Here is a 26,455-nt window from a genome sequence, read left to right on the forward strand (position 1 = left end):
CTGTCTGTCTCTGTCTCTCTGTCTGCCCCGTTCTCCTTTCTCCTCGCTCAGTGAATTGGAGCAAATTCTTTTGTGATGCTAAAATGATTTCGGAAGAGAGGGAGGGAGGGAGAGAGAGAGAGAGGGAGCCCGAGAGAGAGAGAGAGAGAGAGAGAGAGAGAGAGAGAGAGAGAAACAGAAGTTGCAAGTGAAGTGAAGTTGTGGTTTTGTTATAGCTAGTAGTAGCCCAGTTAGTTAATGTATGTTATAGGCTACTACTAATGTGGTAATGTGTATTTGAATGCTTGTTGAGCGCCGCAGCCCGCTCGTTCCAGAGCGGTGCACTTTGCCGGGCGAGTCTCGCTTTTTAACACCAACAAGAAGGATATGACTGGCATTATTTTCGGATTATCCTCCTGCTCTCTTGTCTCACTGCGTGGGGATTACAAAGCGACGGCGGAACCTCGGAAATCCCACATTACATGCTTGTAAAAGGGGTGGAAAAAGTAAAAAAAACAACCGTCCGTAACTCATTTAAAACGTTCTTCTTCTCACTTAATGGATTGAGGAAGTCTCTGTCGGCCCTGCTGCTGCTACAGGGAGCCGGCGTTGAGCGCTCCCTGCCCCGGGCACGGGACGGGGCATGGACCGGTGCAGCGGCGGCGGCGCCTCGGTGCTGCTCCTCCACCGGGCGGACGGGACGGCGGGGACCGGGCTGGATGATGTGGAGGATGACGCCGCTCCCCTGCCCTGCAGCTCGGCGGTGCTCCGGCCGGACGGCTCCGTGCTGGTGGAAGTCCGGCTCCAGGGCGGAGCGCCCTGGGGCTTCACCCTGAAAGGAGGGCTCGAACACGGAGAGCCGCTCATCATCTCCAAGGTAATGTGAGGAGAGGCCAACAGGTGCTTCCCAAACTTTTTTCCTTTTCCACTCAAAGTCAAGGACCCTCCCAGATTGATATATTTGGCCGCGGACCCCCGTCGGAAACGGTTTTGTGCTGCTTTAGAAATGTACTAATAGAAATAGAAATACTGTTCCTACGAAACACTGTGGGCTCGCATGTAACACCATGTATGGGAAGTTTGGGCACAAAGATCTACCCTTTGGCTGCACCTCATTGGCTAAGGGCCCTGCCTTTGTACTGTTGAGCTTGTAGTCTATATTTGCTATTATTGAATAGCCAAAGTGTAAAACTAGGTGCCAACTTGTGCCTTGTGCGCCAGCAGAGCGCGTCATGAGGTGCGCTCACCACTGGCATCACAATGCCAGTAACATCACCACTGGCATCCCCAGGAAAGCTGGTCCCTCATTGGCTGTTAATGATGATGTTGCTAGAAATGCTGCTCCCTGATTGGGCTACGGGCTTAAACACGGGCAGACACTAGTTGCGTTTCCATAAAGCCTGTTAATGCGCATTAGCGGTTTTGCGCAATAATCTTTTTATGGAAACACTTCAAAACTTTCATTATCCACAAAAACCTTTATCCGCTTGGAGGAGGTGGATTTTGAGGCTTTATCGAATAAACCAAATGCGCATTAGTATAGTATAATAGTGAATGGAAACGGGTCAGCCAATAAATGCGAATAAATGATGACATTCTGGTCCATTGTATTAGCATTAGCCCACAAAACAAACCGTCTGAACTATGTGTGTAAATTTCACAACGTGACAGCTCAGCTGTAGCTCTTTACAGACTGTTGTGCAAAGACAACCTCCGACAGACTGTTGTGCAAAGACAACCTCCGACAGAACTTAAAACGAAGATTTGTTATATAAAGCTAAACTTATAACAAACTGTCTCAGTATCACGTTCAGTCTCTGTTTGTGTTGTTTGTTTGTGTCGCTCTTCTGCGACCTGGCGTTTCCCAAGGACCCTAAGCACAACGGTGGGGGCAAGGAGGTAGGGAGCGCTACACTAATTCAAATGACACCCACAAATGGAAACAGGCTTAATTCGCTTTGTCTTAATGCACATTTCTTATGATTCGCTTCCTATTTTCGAATACGTTTATGGAAACATGACTACTGACATATGTACATACGTACATACGCAGCCGAACTCAGTACTTGCAAGTAACAAGTAGTCTAATAAGGTGGTTAAAGTGATTGTGATGCACTAATTTAGCCGGGACCCCCCACTAATAGACATGTCAAAAGAAGTTAGGTATAGACCTAGTGCTATAGGCAGGAGTCTATATTGCATGTAATTATTTTACAAAAAACAAACATCATAATTCTTTGTCATCAAGATGGACCTAGTGACAATTTTGGTTGTTTTGGCCTTTTGTCAGCCAGCCTGAGCCATGCAGGTGGCTAAAGGTTACCACCAGCTCACCTTATGACAACACACAATAAGTAAGTCTATTATTTGACACTTGGCAGCCATACAGTTGGTTAGGTAGGCTATAGTGGCAAATATTAATTTGTCAATCTGTCAGCTTTTTCTTTGTCTTGCCACTTGCCACTATTCCTTATTGAGAGGTAGACAGTGTACATACAGTAGGAAAGAGCGTATAAAGCTGAGAGGGAGACACTGACCGTGTAGCACAGACTGTAGGAAAGCTGAGAGGGAGACAGCGTAGGAGAGACAGACAGTAGGAAATCTGAGAGAGAGAGGCACTGTAGGAGAGACAGGCAGTAGGAAAGCTGATGGAGAGAGGCATTGTAGGAGAGACAGGCAATAGGAAAGCTGAGAGAGAGAGAGACATAACATTGTAGGAGAGCCAGACAGTAGGAAAGCTGAGAGGGGGAGACAGTGTATAGGAGAGACAGACAATAGGAAAGCTGGGACAGGAAAGCTGAGAGGAAGCGTTTAGGAGAGACTTTGACATTGATTTGAGCCTTCAACATTGTGGTGCACGTGGGTGCAAATCTATGCTTGAACTTTAAACCTCACACACCATCACTGGGCGGTTGTTTTCTGATCTTTCCAGTTGAGCCCATATCAGGTGGTGTTGCCTGAGGGGTTTCCCACTCATCTCCCTCCTCTATCATTCACTACATCAGGGGTTTTCAAACCTTTTCTGACTCAGGGCACCCCTGTAAATAACCTTTTCATCCTCAGCTACCCTGAATTACGCTGTAATGTTTTAGAATATTACGTAATATTACGGGGCGTAAATATGCACATCTTTGCACCTGAGATCCGTTTCCATCAGAACTGACTGAAAATAACTTTATACATGACCACTCGAACCCCAGCATCCCTATTCTGGGGGGAAGGTTCACCAAAAATAGCCGATCTACGAGCTCACAACGCGTTACAACAGTTTAACCACTAATACTTAGTAAAACACACTGTACTGGGTGCGATCTTTTTCAGCTATACTGTACAACAAGTCTAATCACCAAAAATAGCAGATCTACAAGCTCACAACGCGGCACGTTTGTGAGCTTGTAGATCATCTATGTTTGGTGATTTTCGATCTGTCCTGATGGAAACAGATATAATATTCTACGTTTTCCTCCTGACACACTGTATCTTAGAGGCAAAGATTTACATATTTGACATAAATGTAAGGTACTGTAAAGCAGTGGTTCTCAACCTGTGGGTCAGGACCCCCAGGGGGGTCCCCAAATTGTTTTTGGGGGGTCCCCAGATGATTAGCTTGTGTTCAACATTGTTTTCTCACTCAACAGTAAACAAACCAACATAACGTTTAAGTGTATACTATAGACTATAGAGGGCATATGCATATTTCTAAAGTGACTTTTTAATACCTCTAAAATGACAAATTAAACATTGGATAAATTGTTAAATATTAGAGGCAGAAATTGTGAAAATAGCCGATCTACATGCTCACAACGCCTCGCAAATTGTAATGCCTCAACTCTTAGTGCTTGTCAGGGTGGTGGGTCCCCTGTTAAAATATGATTATTTTGGGGGTCACGGCCTGAAAAGGTTGAGAACCACTGTTGTGAAATAACAATGTAATTCAGGGGTGCCGTGGATGAAAACGTTATTTACAGGGGTGGCCTGAGCCCCAAAATGTTTGAGAACCACTGCTTTAGAAACAAGCCTCCAAAAAAACATAACCAATATTTACAAGTAACTTTACAGAAAAACAACAACCCCAAAGTCGCTTATAATAAGTGGACATGGCAACATTGGTGTCCATGTGTCTCCTTGTGTCTGTGTATCCTCCCCTTCCCCTCTTCTCTCTCTCACTCCCTCTCAATGGATTGTGAAATTCTTGGCAGACACTGGTGTTTGAAATAACAACTTGACAGATGCTGAAATCAATGTTAGTCGTTTAATCTTCTTTGGTTATTTATGCCACCTATTGGTGCCAGGAAAGCAAGAACAATTCTCTTATCTATAAAGAAATAACTGGACTGTTGTTTTAAAGGCTTTTTCAACCCTTCATCAGTATGCGCTATCTTTGAAATGGGCACACATTGAACCATACACCGTAGTTTATGAAACCTTTAATACCAGTAAGACTCCCTAAATCGGGAGATAAGCGACCGTCAGGTCGCATACACAAACTTTAGAAGGCAATGCTAGCCAATCAGGAGGGAATATGGGAAATGGGACAGATCCATGTTGATGACATGACTTTAGAGATACAGTGTACCGCTTGGCATGATTTAGGACAAAATCTGTAGGAGCAGTGTCCAAAAATGTGTCTCCAACGGTGGCGGAGAAATGGGTAGGGCAAAAGTGACGTGACGTGACTTGTGGCGGACGGACTGACAGACAGACTGACAGACTAACTGACAGCCGGTGGAGGTTTTGATAGTAACATCACATTAACCTCCAAAAGTATTTTTAGCTGCAGCTATACAGTACATTTACAATCTACTCAATGAGAACGCTTCAGTACAGAGATTAAATGTAAAATTAGTTGTTAGTTTATTGGCTTATCTGTGAGCACCAAGAGCAGAGCACACCTCTCCGTCACTGTCGGGCAGAAACCTCCTATGTCCAAGTTTCAAATCTGTACGTTTTTATTTTTCTTCGTTAAGGCGAGACACTACAGGTGAATAGGGTAAAAAAAATAACTAATAGCTACAACAATGAAACTTTTCCAGTTGATTACTTACATCAAGACTAAGAATTTTTGAATTACAAGTTTTCTGAAATTATATGTTTAGATATGCAAATGAGGCACTATATGCGCTAATAATGCCCAATTTGCATACTTTTCAGGTACATAAATCTGAAGATTGGATAATGCCAGGTTCAAAACTATTGTTTCCCTATCTTGACATATTAGAGACAAAACAAATTACAGAGGGGATTTTAGATATCTCTTTTTATCACTCCATAAATCATAAAATAGTGTCAACAGTCATAAAAAACACATTTTCGCCATGTTTTTAGGGATAAAATGTGATGTAAATCAGGCTATGAATGATATATCAACAAACCCCTCTGTAAATATCTTCAGGATATAGATAAGAATAAAACTGGAAGGTTTGGTGTATGTGGGTGCAACTGAAGTGGAGATTTATGTACCTAAGTATGAGGAAAAACACATTTTGGGAAACGGCCTTTAAAGATTGGACACACCCCCATCCTATACAAACCAATTGTAACTTCAAACTCCATTTTAATCATGTTAGATTCATCAAAAACACCTGTCCTCGGTTCTGGTGACTCATACTGTCCTCCTAATACGTGAGGGGGCCATGTTTCTTTGATTCATCTTTTATTTATTTTCTATTGTCTATATATATCTATATTTTGTAAAATATGTATGAAAACAAATGCAGTTAACTCAGCACTTTCACGTATGAAATGAACATCTATATGTGTATTTTGAACGTTAATTTTGCATTTGTTTGAAAGAAGGCATGTTTAGGAAGCAAAATAGTAAAAAATCTCATTTTTTTACATTTTGATTTTTTACATGTTTTCACCTGCCATGTCTCCCCTTAAGTAAAGCCCTGCTTCATCATACACGACTGTCGCACAAAACTAGTGAAAATAGTGGATCTACAAGCACACAATGCCTCACGATGCAAGGCGTTGTGTGCTTGTAGATCTGCTATTTTCACTTGTTTAAATCATTTTAAAAATGATAAATACAAAACGAACGGCTTTGGACATACAAGGTTTCCGCCCGACAACGACGATGTACTGTATCTAGGACAGGTAATTGGGGAAGGTTACGCACCTGGGTAGACAGAAGTGTCTTTTTTGTTATGTGTGTGTGTGTGTGTGTGTGTGTGTGTGTGTGTGTGTTCTTACCAGAGAACGATCACAGACAGGCTGTTTGTTCTATGCTCACGTCGTGGATGAGCAGATATGCAAACTAAAATCCAAGTTGTGGACAATGTGTTGTTTTGTCTGCGTACAAGACAAGTCTCAAAGTGCATCAGTGGGTTTTATTGACCAAGGGTCAATAAGTCAAGCCAACGTAACGCCACAACAACCAATAAGACTCCCTAATCGGGAGATAAGCGACCGTCAGGTCGCAGCGTGATTTTAGGCCAAAATGTGTAGGAGCAGTGTCCAAAAATGTGTTTGAAAAAATCGGCCTGAAGGTGGCGCTAAATGGGACAGATCCATGTTGATGACATGAGTGTAGACATACTGTGTGCTGGTTTGCGTGATTTTAGGACAAAATGTGTAGGAGCAGTGTCCAAAAATGTGTTTTAAAAAATCGTCCTGAAGGTGGTGCTAAATGGGACAGATCCACGTTGATGGAGGTTGTGGTTTGGCAGGCAAGGAGTGTGTGTGCGAAATTTGGCATGGATCGTGGCAACGGTTGCGGAGATATGAGCAGGGCAAAAGTGTGACGTGTGACGGACAGACAGACAGACAGCTGGTCGAGGTTTTGATAGTAACTGCGACCTAACGGTCGCAATGAATTAAAGCAGTGGTTTTCAACCCATTTCATATCACGGTCCATAATTTTTTCAGCATTTGATGAGATTTTTTAGCCTCTCAGCCCCAAAACGTAGAATATTTTGTTATCGTTGGAAACGATTTTTTCCATATTGTATTGATGTGGTCATAGGAGAGATAAAGAGGCAAACGTTTATCAAAATTACAATTCCTCTCTTCTCTAATTGTGTAGACGTTGTAAATCTTCCATTTTACATTCTCATAAGTTAATGTCCATTTGGTTATCAACTCTCCATCATTTAACTGGGGACCACCTGTAACTCCCTCAAGGGCCACTGGTGGTCACCCAGACCACTGGTTGAGAACCACTGAATTAAAGAATGACTTCAACCATTTTCAGTCTATCTTCATATAATCGGTGCTCACTAATGCTCATGATAAATGAATTGAATGATAAATAAATCAATGATACCATCTGAGTCTCAGGACTGTGGCAATGGCTTCCATAACTTCCATTATAGCATGCTAACTTTCCAGGAATAGAAACCCTGACGTTTCTATTTGCTTGGATTCCAAAATCGATGATGTCACTGGTAGGTGCCGGGCTTCAGAACTGTCCACAGCCCCCCTATGAGACACAGATGGTAGACAAAAGCATTCACTGTAATTGAGTTCCAATTACATGAAAATGGGTGAAGTTGTTCTCTAAGTCAAGGGTCTTCAACAGGGGCTCGTGTTGCGAGTCGTTGTGAGCTTGTAGATCGGCTATTTTTGGCAAAGAGGTTTGGTGTAGAGGGGAAAAAGAGCAGACTAAGTACAGAGTGAAAGGTCAAGTTTATAAAGTATTGTGAGTTAAGTGGTTAAATATCTGAAAACACACATTGACATGAATCCAAAATACAGCGATGACTGCGCTGTCAAACAATGACACTATATGGAATCTATGAAATGTTGTGGGGGGTCCCTGCTTCATCTCTCTCTCTCAAATAAGGGGTCCTTGGCCTGAAAACGTTGAAGACCCCTGCTCTAAGTGATAATACTGGATGTAGTATGAAATTAAATGAAACATTTGAAACACATGTAGAGCGGCAGCTATGATCAACCTCTTAAGACAGGCAGTAACAGACAGGACAGACACTGTTTACTGTTTGAGGTCTAAGTCGATTTGCTCTGGATGAGAGCATCTGCTAAACAATAAAAGCTAAATAAGACAGCTCAGGTCTGGTATGCAAAGACGTTGTTCTGGGATGGAGGCCAAACGTCTAGGGGAAATAGAACAAGAATGTGAAAAATGTGTGGCAGAATTTATTCTCTTTTTTTATCTGTTCGTGAGGCATGGAAGGTTTTATTTAATCTCCTGTCCCCCTGTATGCATTGTAAGCTAAGGGTCTTCAGGCTGTCTCTGTCTGTCTGTCTCTGTCTCTCAACTGCTGTCTCCTTCTCTCACATGACCAATTTCTCTCAGTTTCTTGCCTTTTCCCTGTCCCCCCCTGGCTGTATTTTGATTGTCTTAAGTACCCGATCTAATGCCATAACTTAAAGGCCTGTCCATACTGTCTCTGACCACCGAACGGTTTGTCGGAGAGTTCCGACTTTCTGACGTGCAGCTACTCTGTCTCTTACTCTCTTTCCCTTTTATCTGTCTGTCTTGGTCTCTCCTTTCTTCTCTCCATCCCAGTGGTTCTCAACCTTTTTTTCAAACCCCCCAAATAATCATATTTGAACTGGGAACCCTCCCTTCCCTGACAAGCACTTGGAATGTAGGAGTTGAGGCATTGAAATTATAGTTTGACTCGGTTCCACAGACAAATATTGTGAAAATAGCCGTTCTGACATTTTCACAATAGCCTTCTTATTACAATTTGGCCAATGTTTGACCAGTTTGGTGATTGCTCTTGGTGCAATAATGTCTTTTTTCATTTACATTTTTGAGGTATTAATAGGGTCTTAAAACTCCTTAAATTGTCCAGGGTTCCCACGGTCATGAAATTCCTGGAAATATTTTGAAATTAGAAAGATATTTTTCCAGTACTGTAAAAGTTTTGGAATTTATCAAGGGTCCTGGAAGGTCCTGGAAAAAATAGCTATGCATTGTCTTTGGTTATTGATTTTGTTAATACCTCTGAAATGACAAATTAAACATTGGCCAAATTGTCAAATATTAGAGGCAGAAATTGTGAAAATAGCCGATCTACATGCTCACAACGCCTCGCGGAGCATGTAGATCTGCTATTTTCACAATAGAACCGTGTTATACAAAATTCCTCAACTCTTAGTGCTCGTCAGGGTGCCGTGGTCCCCAGTTAAAAGATGATTATTTTGGGGGTCACGGCCTGAAAAGGTTGAGAACCACTGCCATACACTACCTGTCTTTAGGCATATTGCACATAGGAGTAAGCAACCTGTTATTGAGCTGAATTATTGTTATATAGTCCTGGAAATTGGGTTAAATATTCTGGAAAAGGTTTGGAAAAGTTTTGGAAATTAATTGGCAAAAATGTGTGGGAACCCTGATTGTCATTTCGCTGTCATCTGGGGACTCCCCCCCCAAAAAAATCATATGCGGACTGGGGGTCCCGACTCACAGGTTGCAAACCACTGCTCTATCCCTCCTTCCACAGATCCCTCCTACTCTGTCCCCTGCCCTGCCGTATTGGACCGGAGGCCAATCAAAGGGTCACGGCTGCCAGGATATGATAGAGCAGTTGTTTTCAACCCTTTTCACATCAAGGTCCATTATTCATTCAGCATCAGACCACCATTTGAACATTTTAAGCCTCTCAGGCCTACAGATATTTTGTTATCGTTGGATTGGATACGATTGATTTGCCCTAAAATCACGCAAAGCGGTACACAGTTATATCTAAAGTCATGTCAACAACATGGATCTGTTCCATTTCCCATATTCCCTCCTGATTGGCTACGATTGCCTTCTAAAGTTTGTGTATGCGACGTGACGGTCGCTTGCCTCCCGATTAGGGAGTCTTACTGGTTTAGACTTAATTAAATTAAGATGTTTAACTATAATTCAACTCTTGAGATTTCATTTTACACTCTCAAGAGTTAAAGAACTATAAGGGTCCATTTGGTTACCAATTCTTTGTTTCATCACTAAAGACCTGGAGAGACGGGGGGAGACCCTGTTACTGAACACTCAATAGCAAGGATTACTGATCAGAATATAGAGCTATTTAACAGTTATTTTAATAACAACAAAAAAACTAAGAGAAAACAACAAGTTTACAGTGTACAATGGACGAAATTCACCAGGACAGTTTGATGTCACCTGGTCCTCTGACTAAGCCAGTCCCACAGAGTGCAGCACGCCCACTACAGTAACTAACATTAGCTAACGTCAGCTTGCTAAACTGTGTCTTGCATACAATAGTAGCCTTTGTACTACCCCCGGTTTGGTACCAAGTTACCAACTGGCTGTATTTCGGACAACACAGTCACCTCTTTAATTGAACAACTGTCATCTATCTGTGTCAGGCCTGGCGTGCAACCCAGTGAGGCCTGTGTGTCATACTGGCACACACCACCGCTTCCTTTTGAAGTGATACGTAGGCCTTTCATTATTATTACGTAATCATCGCCTGATTGCAATTATTTGAGATGATAGCAATTATTTCTGCGTAAACGTCACAATCGTCTTGTTCGTTTCTGTGTTGAAAAACCTCAGTGGCGCAACGAGTGCTGCGCTACGAGCTTGTATATCTCCTATTTTTTGAAAATGTGTGAAAATCTTTGAAAATACAATATATATGAACATTTGTAACTCAAATCTTTGCTTCTGGGGGCCCCTGGAAATAACTATTTTCAGTTGGGGGTCTGTGGCCAAATACATATCATTTTGGGGGTCCTTTACATGAAAAAGTGTTTCAGAAAACTGTTAGGATTCAGAGGACATTTTGTGGAATCAGCCTCAAGTCTTAATGGGTTATTAAGTGCTCACGTCAGGCTATTGTTTTCATAGACCTGGTTGCTCGTTTTCCTCGTGAAATCCCAGCAACACTGACACACACACACAGGCCATTCCCTTTGAATTGATAGGAGCTGCTGGACAGTGGAGGGTACACAAGCGCGTCACTGTGTGTGGGACACCGGGATGGCTCTGGGGGATTCATAGCGCACCAGATGACGTCAAACGGGTCTTTCATGAGTCTGGTGCCCCTGGCAGAGCATGGCACTGACTCTGCCAGGGCTGGAGGGCTTCATTACCGAGAGTGGTGAAAAGTAGTGTACTCAAGTACAATATTTTTACTTCTAAACCACTACTACAAATATTGTACTTTTTTTTTTTACTTCACTATGATTATATGATGAAACCTTTAGTTTAAGTTAGTTTGTAGATTTCGATTATTATTACAAAACATACAGTAACCACTTCAGCCCTATCTACATTTTGCAACTTTTGATACTTTAAGTACATATTTATGCCAATACTTTTGAACTTTTACTTGTGTATTTATTATATTGCAGTATTCATACATAAGTTAAACATGTGTGAGTACCTTTTCCACCACTGCATTTTTATCCCTGAGAGTGTAGAAATGTACCTGCTGTTGGCAGGCTGCGGCATGTTCCGCCAGACTGTGCTAATAACAAATAAATAAAGATATTGATAGCACCAGATGTAATAAAAACTTTGCTATAAGGCAGAAATCTCCATATTCTAACCTTTCTTGTTTTTCTTCTCTAAATTAACACCCCAATTGATCATACCACAGTGTCACACAAAAACATAAAAAGTTTTGAGCTTGTAGATCTGCTACTTTTGCTGTTTTTGTATCCTAAAAAGTAACAGTCTTGGACATCCCCAATTCCCCATAGCGATTGCGACGATAAATAAATCTGAAAAATGTACGATAAGAAATGCAGTCGCAAGGTACAGTAAGTAAGAAAGGCAGTTATGACGTATGAGTAGGCCTCATTAGCACCAGCGGGGAATGGTCAGAATAAGTTAAAGAGGTGGCACTTTTTCTGTTTTGTATGTGTCTATGGAGTTAATGTTACTCTAATAGACCCCCAGCTATGGTTATAATGTGCAAATTTGCCTTCCCTCTGTATTTTTTGGTTTCTTCCTGAAAGCTGAAAGCCTCTGAAAAACACTGAGTTTATGACATCATAAACTCAGCCCCTACCCTTTTACCATACACCCAACAGTGGATGTGGCTAACTTAAGCTGGGTCACCAACTGGTGGGTGGAAAAAATGTTAACACTTTCTGTACACTTTCTTTTTTTTGGGGAAAAAAATCTTCCTCCTAGTGCAATCATAATACCTGATGATCATGTTTTATGGGGGAGAAAAATCATGGCACTGCATCTTTTTTTTAAGATTTGTTTTTGGGCTTTTATGCCTTTATTGTAGGACAGTAGACTGACAGGAAATAGGGGAGAGATGGGGAGTGACATGCGGCAAAGGTCGTCCGGATGGGGAATTGAACCGGCGCCGCCGCCAGGCATCCATGCCTACTGTATGTGGCAATGCCTAAGTTGTATGCGCCTGGACCAGTAGGCCAGCAGGCCCTGCATCTTTAACAGTACATTATTTCAACAGGATTTAGAGCACTCTAAGTGAGAGGGCAGTAGAAGCAGCCCTAAGCCCACCAGGGGTGTCGCACCAAATTCTGGGCCCAGGGTGCATGGATTCACTGCGTTATTTTGTACATTAACTACAGAGTAGTGAAGTGTGACGTAATTTACACATCTTACCTGGTTCGCGGTTTTCTTCCCCCATTCTGAATTCCCATAGACCTTTTTCATATCGCGTCATATCTCAGCGGTTTGACTCATATGGATATGAAGAATCAACTGATGGTGAGAAAACGCTAATGTTACATTTTCGCTAGAAACAGGCTTTATCAAATATGAGTGACTGACTATCATAAACCACACAGAGCCACCTCGCCGACAATATCGCAAAGACCGTTTGTTTATTTTTGGACCGCAATGCTTATATGAGACGATTTTACATAAGATGAGGTCATTGAAGTCATTGGAACCGGGGGATGAGCGAGTCACGTCATGACTTCGTTACTCTATTGAAAAATAGCAGATATACAAGCTCACAGCGCAGCACTGAGTGCCGCGCTGCGAGCATGTAGATCTGCTATTTTTTAAATCGTGACAATGTGTGCAATTCTTAGTTTGAAGTTCTTTTGAACAACCTTTGTTTCTATGTCAGTGGTGCTCAAACTTGTGAAGGGCCCCCAAAATGATATGTATTTGGACCCCATCAAAATATTTAGTTCCAGGGACCCCCCAGAAGCAAAATTTGAGTTACAAATGTTTGTGTGTTACAAAAGTACATATATTCAAAGATTTGCACACAATTTCATGACTTTTCAAAAATAGCAGATCTACAAGCTCGCAGCGCTGCACTCGGTGCCGCGCTGTGAGCTTGTAGATCTGCTATTTTTCATTAGCTAAAGTATAAAATAATTCCAGCCCCCTCCACCTTGGGCCTAGTAACTCAGTTCTACTCCCCCCCCCCTTGTGACGCCCCTGAAGCCCACCTGTGTTGCTGCTGTAACGGACAGGGTCTGGGGCTGATTTAGAGAAGTATGTTTCTTTTTGCCTGTCTTCTCTGTTGGTTCAGTCACGGCTTAGGCCGTTCTGTTTGGTTATTACTGTTGACGGGCTAATGAATTTCAGCTGGAATACCAAACTGAGAGAGAATCAACGCACGCACAGTCGCACACACAGGCGCACGCACACACGCATGCACACAGAGCTACTGAGCAGTTTCTGCTGGCCTTATTTGGGGATATTTATTCTTGGGAATTGCCTTGCAGTCTCAAGTCAGGCTTAGACTCCAGGCATCTACGTTCAAAACAACTAAATCTTCCAGAGAAGATACTGCAGTAACAGTAGAGAAAAAGGACAATAAAGCACAATATATCTGAAGCTGCCACAAACAATGATAAAGAAACTATTCTGCATTAATACTCCTTTTATCATGTTTTAAACTTGCTATCTGTATGACCGTCGCCAATGTGTGGTACTGTGGTATGTACAGTATGCACTTCAATGCCAAATGGGATTAAATGAAGCATCTTGTTAGTAGGGAATAGGGATGGGACGATAAGCAATATTATCCTTTATAGTGATAAAAAACACTCACGATGATCGTATCGTGGATATTACATTCATCATGATATCGTTCTCCGTCATGCACTGGGATCAATTCACCTTTTATTTGCCGAGCTGCATATCGGGTACCACTTAAACCCTCTATAATTGGTAAAAGGTTCTTATAATATACATACTTGATACAGTCTTTTTTTCACTCTCTATCAAATGTCTTAGCCAAAAAATAGCCGATCTACAAGCTCACAACGTGTCGCATTTGCGACGCGTTGTGAGCTTGTAGATCTGCTATTTTTTGGCAAATGTTCCACCCCAGGATGATGGATTTTGATTATCGCGATAATATCGTAAATCACGATTTCTTTTGTCACAATAATCGTGATATGACATTTTCATATCGTCCCATCCCTACTACTTGTTAGTTGCAGCAGGAGTCAGGAGGACATGGAAGTCATACGGCCCTGCTGTAATCAGCTGGCAGGCGCAGCCTGCTGATTGAATAAGGGTTTCTAATCAGCCACACATTTCTATGGCGGTTGGCACACTATCTGCATTCCCTGTTTTAGCTTTTTTTAGCATGCTGCTTGGCTAATTCAGGGAGCGTCTTCTCAAACCTTTGTACATCAAGGACCCCCAAATTAACATAGACCTCCATCTATAGATATTTAGTGCCATGATTTGAGCTGTTGACATTTTTTCTCTCTCTTTCTCTCTCTTTCTCTTTCTCTCTTTAAAAAAAGATGATCTACAAGCTCACAACAAAGCATGATGCATAGCCTAGCTAGCCCAGCCCAGTGGTTCTCAAATGTTTTCATGCCAAGGACCTCCAGAAGTAAAGATTTGAGTTAAACATGGCCTAGCCAACCTAGCCTGATTTCAGACTCTACGCTGGAGCTTGAGTCTCTCTGAAGTTGTCCCCATTCTATTTGATTGAAAAGGGGAGGGGATTTAAAATTTGAAATTCCCAATCACAAGAGATCTGGTGGGAGTGGTTGTGTTTGACTTTTGCGCACAAAACATTCCCTCCTCCCCCTCCCCTCAATGACATGCACCAAACAGGTCATAGTCTTTGATGTTTCATTGATTGACAAAGTGACTTGACATGGAGGAGAGAAGGCAGAGGGAGGTAGGGAAAAACAACGTCAGCCATATCAGTCAAGGTCTTACAAAAATGAAAAACACAACGCCAACGACTACACGTACTGTAAGTCATAATAACCTAATTTCCTGATAATGCACTCCCAAATTCAAATAACTAGGCGAACAACTCCACATGTATCCATATTCAGTGGCCTTGCCCCCAGCATCCAGGGCCAGAGAGAATGGACAGAACACTGCAAAAATCATGAAGTGAGCGGTGGTGCGTGTGTGTGTGTACGTGGCCGTGTGTGTAGCTGTTCATTTCAGGGTTGTGTATACGTGTGTGTGTGTGTGTGTGTGTGTGTGTGTGTGTGTGTGTGTGTGTGTGTGTGTGTGTGTGTGTGTGTGCGCGCGCGTGTGTGTGTGTGTGTGTGTGTGTGTGTGTGTGTGTGTGTGTGTGTGTGTGTGTGTGTGTGTGTGTGTGCATGCGTGTGCGTGTTTGTGTGCGTGGGTGTGTGTGTGCGTGTGTGTGTGTGTGTGTGTGTGTGTGCGTTAGAGCTATCAACATTCCCAAGAAATTGAATTTGAATATTGGTCTTAGAAATTGGCTCAAATATCGAATATCGAATATTTTCAAATATTATTATTACTAGTAAGACACCTCAGGGCGACATGTGACCTTGGCGAGGTCACGCCAATTCTTGGCCATCTGGCCAGTGATGTATATCGGACCAGTTACCCATATATGGAGACCCCTGGGGTACCCATATATGGAGATCCATGTACTGTATATAGTACATCCCTTTTATGCCCATACATGGAGATCCCTGTCTGAACCAATCACACAGATATGGGCTGTCTTTCTCCATATATGGGCATTCCCATATGAAGTCCTGTTCGATATGGGCTTAATATTGATGACATCAGGGATCTCCATATATGGGCATAAAAGGGATTCTGTTAGAGTGGTTCCCATGACATCACAACATTCAATATCTTTTATACCCATACATGGAGATCCCTATCTGAACTATCCACACAGATATGGGCCATGTCTTGGCCATCTGGCCAGTGATATATGACATCAGGGATCTTCATATATGGGCATAAAAGGGATTCTGGGGAATACCCATATATGGACTTTTACATAGGTGATGTCACCTGTGATATCACCTGTGATGTAACAGTGATGTGTCAGGTGAACCACAGTGTCAGGCGTGACCTTCAGAGATACACGGATACGTGGACAAGTTGTGCCGGACATCACAGTGACATCAGAGCATGAGAGCGGCAAACCCATAGACCATAAAAATGTGTACACGTCTACAAGGACACGGACAAGCTGTGATGTCTCTCATAGTTACCTAGCGACCTACGATAGCAATTAATATTAATATTATTATTATTGTTTTGTTTTTAGTTTTTTAGTTTTTTACAGGGACAATGCTAAAAAATATTATCTAACTTATAAAAAACATACAAAATATATATTTGTATTTGATCTAAGCATCGCACATACTGTCACTAGTCTGTAGTCATTCAACAGAACACAGAATAGCACGCTGCGAGCTTGTAGATCTTCTATTTTTGAAAAATCATGAAAATGTGAAACTTTTAATAATTTTTGACCCAATTCTGTATCCTAACAGCTTTCTGAAATACCCATGTCTCTAAGTCAGTGTCAGTGATGCTCAAACATTTGTCAAGGACACCCAAAATGATATGTTTTAGCGACGGACTCTGGCTATTTAGTTCCAGGGACCCCCCAGAAGCAAAATTTGAGTTACAAATGTTTAAAAATATATTTATATTCAAAGATTTGCACACATTTTCACGATTTTTACAAAAATAGCAGATCTACAAGCTTGCAGCACGGCGAGCTGATTCCAGGTCTGAATGGGTTCATTGTTGAGATCTAATTGGGATCCAGGCCCTTGGGACAGGTTAGCTTAAGAAGTTCTTCTTGTAGTGGGGCTGTGTGGCTCTTGAGTGCTTCAGCGTGGTTAGACAGCGTTGTATCTGCAGTCCACTCCTTGCACTGTGCCATGATCTCTGCCCGTTTCAGGTAAAAGTGCTTGTGTATCACCTCTTTGAAACATGGGGAGGGATTGAGCATCTGCTCCAGCATAGCCCATTTGACAGTGGCCTGCCGAATGTTGGCGTCATACTCTTGGGAGTACTGGGTGCCATTGGGTGTGCCACGCTGGGATTCAAAACCTGGCTCGTTGAAGTAAGGCTCAGGCACCAAGATCAGGGACTGCAAAGACACCAGCACCTGTAGAAGGCTCGAACTCTGTGGGTTCCATCGCTCTTCTGGTCTCCCCGACCAAGTGTTGAGGATACTCAAACACACATATCCGGTGTTGTAGAGGTTAGGGTTGAAGCGCACGGTTTGTCCCCCCGTGGTCACCAGGTTGACCAGCGGAGGGGAGTTGGGATAGTCCTGAGGGAAGTGCATATCAAACTCGAAGCAGCCGTTGGCGTACGGAGTGTCGGCTGGGCCTGTGATGAGAACCTTCATGATGTCCAACCTTTCATCGTCGCATCGGACAAACACACTGGAGGAGGACGAGAGAGGCAGCGCGGTGGAGAGAGTGACGGCCTCCTGTGCCAGGCGGCGGGCACGAGCAGCACTGCTTCCATTCTCCACTGTAGACTGGTAATGGTAGTTGACGTTGAAGACCAACTCTCCTGTGTCGTTCTCCGTGGCCAAATCAAACATGTCGAACTGGAGCGTCTTCATGGTAGCAACGTATTTCTCCTCTAGAGAGTGTGGGATCGACTCCTTCTTTGAAGACTCCACAGGCTCCCTCTCCTGGTTGGCCTGCCGTACACTGGTGGTAGCAGCGCACACTACCTCGGCTGTTCTCTGGATTTCTGACACCAGCAGTGTCAAGCCGTCGGTTTCAGCATCAGAACTCTTCTTGAGGCAGTTGGTGTACATGTCTGTGCTGGTCTTCATCTTGGCCAGCAGCGTGCTGATGGAGGAGGTCTGTCCTTTGGAGCACTCGTCCCCGGAAGGGGGCAGCAGTAGAGGCACCAGGGCTGTGCAGGTAGAGATGGCCCTCATTAGCTCCATCAGCGCCCGATACAGGGGCACGTGGCGGGCCATTTCCATCACAGAGTCATTGCATAGGTGGGAGGACATAAAAGGGATGAGGCAGGACCGCCTGAGCACCTCCTGCAGCGTTGAGGGCCAGGCTGCGCAGCTGCTGTTAGTGCAGTTGTCCGATGTCGGGACACAGCCACCATGGCCACCTGCAGAGCCTTCTGGATTGATGTAGCTAGCCAGCACATGTAAGTGGCAGATTATGGTAAGAGTAGCATCATCCTCATTATCACTATAAGCAGTATCAGAATCCACTTCAGCCCAAGATAGCTCCAAACAGTCCGAACTGAAGCCTGTTCCTTTGGGCCAGTACAGCTGTTGCTCCTCAGTAGACCTCCCACCACAACCACTGGACAGCTGAGGCTTACAGGCATTGGGACTTGAGTTTGGAAAGTAAAGGGCTGAGATGCAGGACAGGATGTGATTGATGGCACCGATCTCAAGGGCCTTGTGACGTAGCAACACGCCGTCATCCAAGGTAAGGGGCGTGCTGCTGAACAGTTCCTGTAGCATACGGAACGGTAGCGTCGGCTCGATGGTCCTTGATGATTGGGTGGCGACATTTGGTTTTCTTGTTACTTTGCCTTCAATGCCCAGGACCAGGCGCAACAGATCTCGGGCATGCTTCTCCTTGAGCAGGACGGCAAAATAGCCGGGAAGGCGCAGGAAGAGGCGAAAGTTGACCAGGGAGACTGTAATGGGTGACATGGTCTGGCAGCAGTCCCAGGCGTATTCGTTAGCCTTGTTGCCATACTGCTGTATCGCATTAGGGGTGAGCATAGGCAGCATCTCTATGAGGAGGGACAGGCCACCCATGCCAACAAACACCTCCATTGATGACGCGATGGAACTGGTCTCCAGCAGGGATTCCTCAATGGCCATGTCCGGGCACTCTGTCATGGGTTCATCCTCGGGGCAGCTGCTCAGCTTGTCACAGTGCTCCACCGTCTCTGTGAAGGAGTCTGTCTCGGAGAGGCCAGGGCTGGAGATGACTTTGGAGCCCAGTTTGACTGTCAGGTCAATAGAACGGTAACCCAGTGGCAGCTTGCGGTCGTACAGGAGGGTCAGCAGCTGGGCTAGGGTCAGGTCCACTGGGAGGAGATGACCTGGAAGGAGCTTGTGGTAGATTTGGAAGAAAAATGACTGATTCTTAATGTTTTGTCCCCCCCCAGACGATAACGGGGCCCTTTTCCTTATCTTGTTTATGTTCTCGTTAATTACCTTGGCTGTGGTGTTTGGGCAATATGATACCTGGCCTAGGGCCTCAGCCAGCGTGGTGGAGATGGGCAGATGGATGGCGCGGTACTTGTGGCCTGCTCCATACATGGGGTGTTGAATCACATGGCTGGTGGCGGCTTTGGGTCCTTTGTACAGGGGAAAGGAAGACTGGACAAAAACTGTGACTTTATCCTGCCCCAACATGAGCGGCGAGAAATGATTCTGGATGAAGCCTGAGACCTTTTCCGGCGCGGGCACGTTTCCCCGCTGGGGAGCAGGTTGGAATAGCTCACACAACAGCTGTGCCATAAGCCGCTGGTTGTTGGGGTGGCCGGGGATGCACTGCAGGAAGAAAGCCATTGTGGCGTCCTCCAGAGCGGCAGGACTGCCACCCAACGCACCCGCCATGGCACCGGGGTGACACAGCAGGAACAGCAAGGCCCTCCAGAGCAGGCTGACCTCAGTTCCTCCTAACCAATCTTTCGTCGTGTGACAGTTTGCCACTTCTGTCAGGAAGTGCAGCACCGGCACGGCCAGCTCTGACGACAGAAGTGGTTGGCTGGGCGGGGACAGGGCGGAGTGGGAATGGTGGTGGGCGGTGGCAACTGCCGGAAGAGGCTGGTTGGCACTGGCTAGGAGGCCACAGCAGAGCTGGTACAAGCTCTGAACCAGCAAGGAGGGGAAGCCAGAGTCCAATAGCTGCTTCATGGCCCCCGGGGACTGTGAAGCAGCCGCTAGTGTCGCCAGCTGTGACGCAGACAAATTGACCGGCGGTCTCGAGTGCTCTAACTCATCTGTAAGGCTCACACAGCTTGGTGCCACAATGCCCATCCAGGACATGAGCAGGGAGAAATAATTTGGGTTGATGTGGCACATGGAACACAGGAGGCTATCCACAGCCTTTTTCGTCACGTCAAAGGGCAGTGACATGGACCAGTTGTAGAGCAGCTCAAAGAGCTCTCTGTCCAGCAGCGCAGGGAGGTCATAGTCCACTGGCAGCTCGTAGCTGTGCCACAAGATGGCCGCGACACAGTGGAGGTGGGAGGCTGAAGGCTTGGGGAGGCCATACTCCTTTAAAGGGGAGGCTGAACCGGTTCTCATGTCATGGACCCATTGTAGAAGCACCTGAATCCTGTCTTTGGTTTCAGGATCCTGGGTGGTACCAAGCTGGAAGAGAACGTCTATGGAAGGGCTAATGGGGGCCATGTTGCAAGCCGTCCTGACAGTGGTGGCTAATGTTGTGCTGGTCACTATCTTTTATAAAATCAACTGGACACACCGCCCATGTCATGGATCGTTGCCCCGACAACGATGATTTGCAAGTGATCTCTCTATATATATGGGCATAATCTGGGAACACACACAGTCATGGTATCTCAATAAAATCACACCCAATGTGAAGTGAGCGGTGGTCGTGCTTGCATAACGTCTTCAGACTAGGATTTGAGTCTAGGATGTACAGGCTATGCTACACACACACGTTTTGCTATGGCAAAACGCTGAGGAAAAAGGCTACAGACACACGCACAGCCACTGTATGGAGCGGTTTACCACCGCTCAATAATATGGAGATTAACTGTTCACAGACGGACGGACGGACGGACGGACGGACGGACGGACGGACGGGTGGAGTCAATGACCTCTCTGACTCTGAAGATTTTACACTGTACACACATACAAGCAGTAAGCCTTTATATTGTGTGGCTTCACCACTGAATGCCACACGTGGTCTGTGTGACCTCATTCACTCACTGCACACGTAGGAACTCACCATCTATTTATAGCTTTGGATTGGACAGGTAGACCACGCCCTTATTAGGCTCTATGTTATCTGTCTTCCTGTCCTTTGTTCTCTGCAATGCTCCCGATGATGACAACCTTTTAGTAATTTACTTTTAAATGACACACTGAGAGACAATGACAACAATGGCAATGGCAATCTCAAAGTTGCAGGATTCACAAACAACCGGTCATTTCACTATCAAGCTTCTTATGTTGTTTTAAGGTCTAACTAATCACACACACACACACACACACACACACACACACACACACACACACACACACACACACACACACACACACACACACACACACACAATAATCTCTCTGCGTCACACACATACAGTAGTCACCATGAACCGGCTTTTTCACTGTAAACATGCAAGGCCGCATGTGTGTGTGTGTGTGTGTGTGTGTGTGTGTGTGTGTGTGTGTGTGTGTGTGTGTGTGTGCGTGCGTGCGTGTGTGCGTGCGTGCGTGTGTGCGTGTGTGCGTGTGCGTGTGCGTGTGTGCATGCATGCATCTGTGCCTCTGTCATGATGACAGGTTGGATGTCTGGCTTTTATGTTGTTTGTGGCTACCACTTTATTACAACAAAAGCACTGAAGTAATTTGTGGTTGCATGGAAATAAAGAAGTTATTATATTCATGGACAGGATCTCGAGGCGAAGTTGTGGTGGAGAAGGTATAAGGTTTTGTATAAGGGTTGCTTCACTGATGACACCATGGGTCCAAGACCTTCAGTTCTCACTGGATTGGTTTGCAGCTGGGATGAGGATCAGCGTCTCATCTGAGGCTATGGTTCTCAGCAGGAAACCTATGGATTGTGCCATCCAAGTAGGGAATGTGGAACTCTGGAAATCTCAGTTGGAACTGTTAAGATGTATGGATGAATAAAGTTTTGATCTAAATATTGAGCGGTACAAACTGCTCCTACGTTTCACTTTGTGTGTATTAGTACGGATGTATGGAGATCTGTGCTCATACACATAAAGCAACTGAAGTCACAGACAGAACGGCCCATACAAGGAGATATGCACGTGTGCTGCGTTTGCACCACTCACTTTGCACTGTTTTGACTTTTTAAAAGACGGGTAACAGGGCAGGGGCTCAAGCCCCCTTTGATGTCTGTGCACGTGCCTGTCTCCTTCCTCATACCCAAACACATTCACGTTTTAGGAGCACACGCCTGCCACTGCCCTTGAGCAAAGCTGCTCGTTATGCAGCACAGGGACAAAGAGAGAGAAACAGGGGGTTATAGAGGATGTGGTGGCCACCAGGCGGTCAGCCAAGACCCCCTGCTGTCCTTTATAGTGACCCCATCAATGCAGCTGTACGCGTGCACGTGTGCGCGCGCGCACACACACACACACACACACACACACACACACACACACACACACACACACACACACACACACACACACACACACACAACACCAGAGATTCACTAACACAAATGCACAACATACATACACAAACAAACAGAGTAAACTTACAGCCTGTCTCTCCTGCACTCTCCCTCTCAGCTTTTCCTATGGTCTCAAACCTGCAACAAAGGTGCAGGTCACTCAGATTCATTATTTTTGCTAAATCGTTACTGTATCGCTTTTAAATCATCGTATCGCCACAAATTAACCAATGTATCGCCCATGCATGGCATCGACAACCCCGTCCATGTGTAGCCCCCATAGTTAGTACAGCCCTCAAAAGCCCTGCTAATCGATTGGCACGATGGTTTGTGCGTTGTTCTGGCGAGTGGGAGCCCCGGGTTCAATCCCCGCTTCCGCGCATCACTACACATGCATCGTATCGACAACCATGTGCCGCGATGCGTATCGTATCGCTGTTAAAATGTATCGGTACACCCATAATATATAAATAACTTGTCTGGTGTCCACAGGTAGAGGACGGGGGCAAGGCGGACAGCTTAGAGCACCCCCTGCAGGCCGGGGACGAGATGCTCATCATTAATGAGGTGGAGCTGGCTGGATTCAGACAGGAAGCCATCTCACTGGTCAAAGGATCCTACAAGACTCTCACACTCACCATACGCAGGTAACAACACTGTGTGTGTGTGTGTGTGTGTGTGTGTGTGTGTGTGTGTGTGTGTGTGTGTGTGTGTGTGTGTGTGTGTGTGTGTGTGTGTGTGTGTGTGTGTGTGTGTCAGTGGTGTAAAGTAACAAAGTACATTTACTCAAGTACTGTACTATTCTGAGGTACTTTTACTTTCCAATAGTCGGTACGTTTACTATAGTCAGGAACACTCACGTCAAAGTAGGTTTAACCATTTATTGCATAAATGGAATACAGTTCATCTTGGGTAGCTTCTACTTTTAGTAAAGTTTTTACTAGACATTTGTACAGAATCAAGTAAATTTGAATCCCAATACTGTAATAGAGTATTTCTACATTGCAGTATTGATTCTACTTAAATTATAAAATGTGAGTACTTTTCTCACCACTGGTGTGTTTGTGTATGGAGCCTTTAAGGCCAGCCCACATCAGCGCAACTCCTTTGCAGTGGCAGAGGTTCAGGGGTAGAGAAACCGTCATTAGAACACGGAGGGTTCCCGAAGTGTTCCCAGTTCGATCCTGGTCTCCCCCAGAGTCCTTGAGCAAGACTCTGAACCCCTAAGTTGCTCCCGGTGAGCAGGTTGGTGCCTTGCATGGTTTCCTCTGCCATCGGTGTATGAATGTGTGTGTGAATGGGTGAATGTAATGCACAGTCTCTGAAAAGCACCTTGGATAAACGCGCCATATAAATGCACCATTTACCCTTTACCTTTGCAACAAAACCATTGTGGAAACCATTGCAGCGGTCTGGTCTGGACTGGTGCCATGTGGGGATAATGGGTTGCAAGGAGTTGCATTGGTGTGGACTGGCCTTATACAGCCTGATTAATGCTTGGTCACACAATGCTGTCACACCCCGAAAACAAGCTGGCTCTGCCATGCCATGGCACGCTGCCAGAAACTAACTACTTTAGCATAAGGTTGCATCATTCATCACCCATCACTGCATAATCCGGCAGCATGTTTTATCCTGGTTTTTTTATCATGTTTTATCTTGTCCCCCCAACATAACATTTGATGCTAGAAACGTGACAGGGGCTTTTAGTGTAAAGACCCATTTTATTGGTCGCGGACATTTCATGGGTCGTTAGTAAATGAGTGATCTACAAGTTCACAATGTGTAGATGTTAGATCGGCTATTTGAAGTATTTTAAAATGTTTTTCAAAATAGTAAGAAATGGCAAAGAAGTTTAGGGATAAGGTGTAAGGCATGGATGAAAATATAGCTGGGAGGTTTCCACCCCACAAAGACGATATAATGTTCAACAAAAAAACAGCATTTTCTGTGTTTTTTCTGTAATTTGTATTTCTTTGAATAGGAAAACTGCTCAAAAAAGTGAGTTCATTGGCCCCTGGACGTACGCATCATCGTCCGGTGGAGGGTGTGGTTTTATCACCTTTGCTGTGACTTTACACTGTGTTTGTATCGTTCCAATTTACCATTTACCTGTTACTTTCCACTGTGTATCGTTCCATTTTTTACCATTAACATTTACAACTGTGGTTGTTGCGTTACAAAAGAGGCAACGATTAACAGGAAAGTTCCTGAACTACGACACCTACAGGAATCTAGGTATATTATCTTTGCAAGTCAAAATGAGAGAACAAAAAAAAGACCTGCCATGGCTCACTGGAGTGGAGTTTTAGCTTTAACATTTTAATGCACATTTTAAGGACCAGGACACAGACTTTTATGATTGGTAAAACAGTCATAATTCCTTTAACGTTTGGGAAGGAATGACTAAACTCCAGTTTACTGTACCAGCCCTGCTGCCTCCAGAACAGAGATAAGAAGGCCAGTGTGCAGACTGTATTAGGCGCTCTACAGACGGACAGCGGTTGCCGCCGGGGCTACCGCTTGGATCTGCGAGGACCGCGCCGCGGTGATACACAAACACACTCGCTCTTTGAGTAAACGCTGCGCGGTATTTCACAAAGATGAACACAATCCATCTCTCACCGCCCGCGTACGCATGCACAAACGAGCACGCTCGCGGGGATTTTCACGGGACTGCGCCCGCTCGCCTCGCCGCCTCTAAACTCCGCTGTGCGGACGAAATAGCCGCCCGCCTCTCATTGAAAATGAATTACTAGCAGGCGGTGACCGCGTACCGTGTGCAATCCCCTTAATAATGGTAGGCTATTATTTATGCCACAGCAACAATAATATTTATTCAGCATCTGATATGTTATGGTGCCCGACTTCCTAGGGTTCATCAGTGCAGTGGCCCACACACACATGCATGCACGCACTGTGCGCTCTGTGCACACTCACAACACCCCCAACACATAATTATAATGCACCTTAAGGCAATGCGGTACATCAGAATTGAATAACTGTTACGGTAGCCTGTCCAGGGTCCAGCATAACCATGCTTTTGTCTTAGCGTGAGTTGTTTAAAATAAGGCTATAGATAGACAGACAGACAGACAGACAGACAGACAGACAGACAGACAGACAGACAGACAGATCTTTATTGTCATTCAACAATACATAAAATGCATGATTGAACAACATTCTGTTCTACTGGCGTCCAGGCTTTCAGAATGCTGACGGCTGTCACTCATCACGCCCTTCAGATTGCTGTTGCCAGCACAGTATTTTCTTAATGATTGATACGTCAAATGCATAGAAATATCAATCTAGACAAAATTAACGTAGGTCGACCGAGCACCTAATCAGTAAAAAGCTTTTATATAAAACCTTTAAAAAATGCGAACTAGCTTTCCTGTATGGTCATTGGGGGGTAGGCGAGTACTAAGGTAAGTGCTATGGGCTTAGGAGGTGAGTCCTCAGGCCACGGCGGAGGCTAGGGAGTGAGTCTGTTGTTCTAAGTGCGACAGGGTGTTTATTACACACAGTTTGGTGGCCAAGAGGGCACATTTTCCAGGACGAGTGAATTTTTGACCTGGGGTTTTTATCGTTCTTCACCCCCTCCTCCTGTCCAGTCAGTCAGTGTGGAATGTGGATTCTGGTGAGGATGCTGCTGTACTTTATATCCTGGTGCAGAGTCCAAGACGGAGCTTAGTCCCCTACACACACACGCACACACACACACACACACACACACACACACACACACACACACACACACACACACACACACACACACACACGTTTGTATTTCTATACCCAGGAATATCGATAGGTACATACCTATCAATGTACCTATCGATAGTCAGTATTGGACAGATAAAAAAGCCAGATAATAGCTGCCACTCGTGATTCACTCCTCCCTGGAAAGAAAGGCTGTGTGACGTAAGGTAGAACTTTAGACTCAGACACACACACACACACACACACACACACACACACACACACA

At 44.7% G+C, this 26,455-nt stretch overlaps 1 protein-coding gene across 1 annotated transcript in view; it reads left to right on the top strand.

Annotated features, from left to right (window-relative positions):
* Nucleotides 1-622: 622 nt before the first annotated feature.
* Nucleotides 623-26,455, top strand: part of shroom3 (shroom family member 3) — a gene marked incomplete at both ends in the record, with an annotated part of 108,967 nt that continues 83,134 nt past the window's right edge. The window contains 2 exon segments of the mRNA XM_080743595.1: nt 623-856; nt 22,960-23,114. Of these exon segments, the coding sequence (XP_080599721.1) occupies nt 623-856; nt 22,960-23,114 (389 nt within the window).

This window comes from Nannobrachium achirus (genome assembly GCF_963921795.1).
Source record: "Nannobrachium achirus genome assembly, chromosome: 15".
Taxonomy (NCBI): Eukaryota; Metazoa; Chordata; class Actinopteri; order Myctophiformes; family Myctophidae; genus Nannobrachium; species Nannobrachium achirus.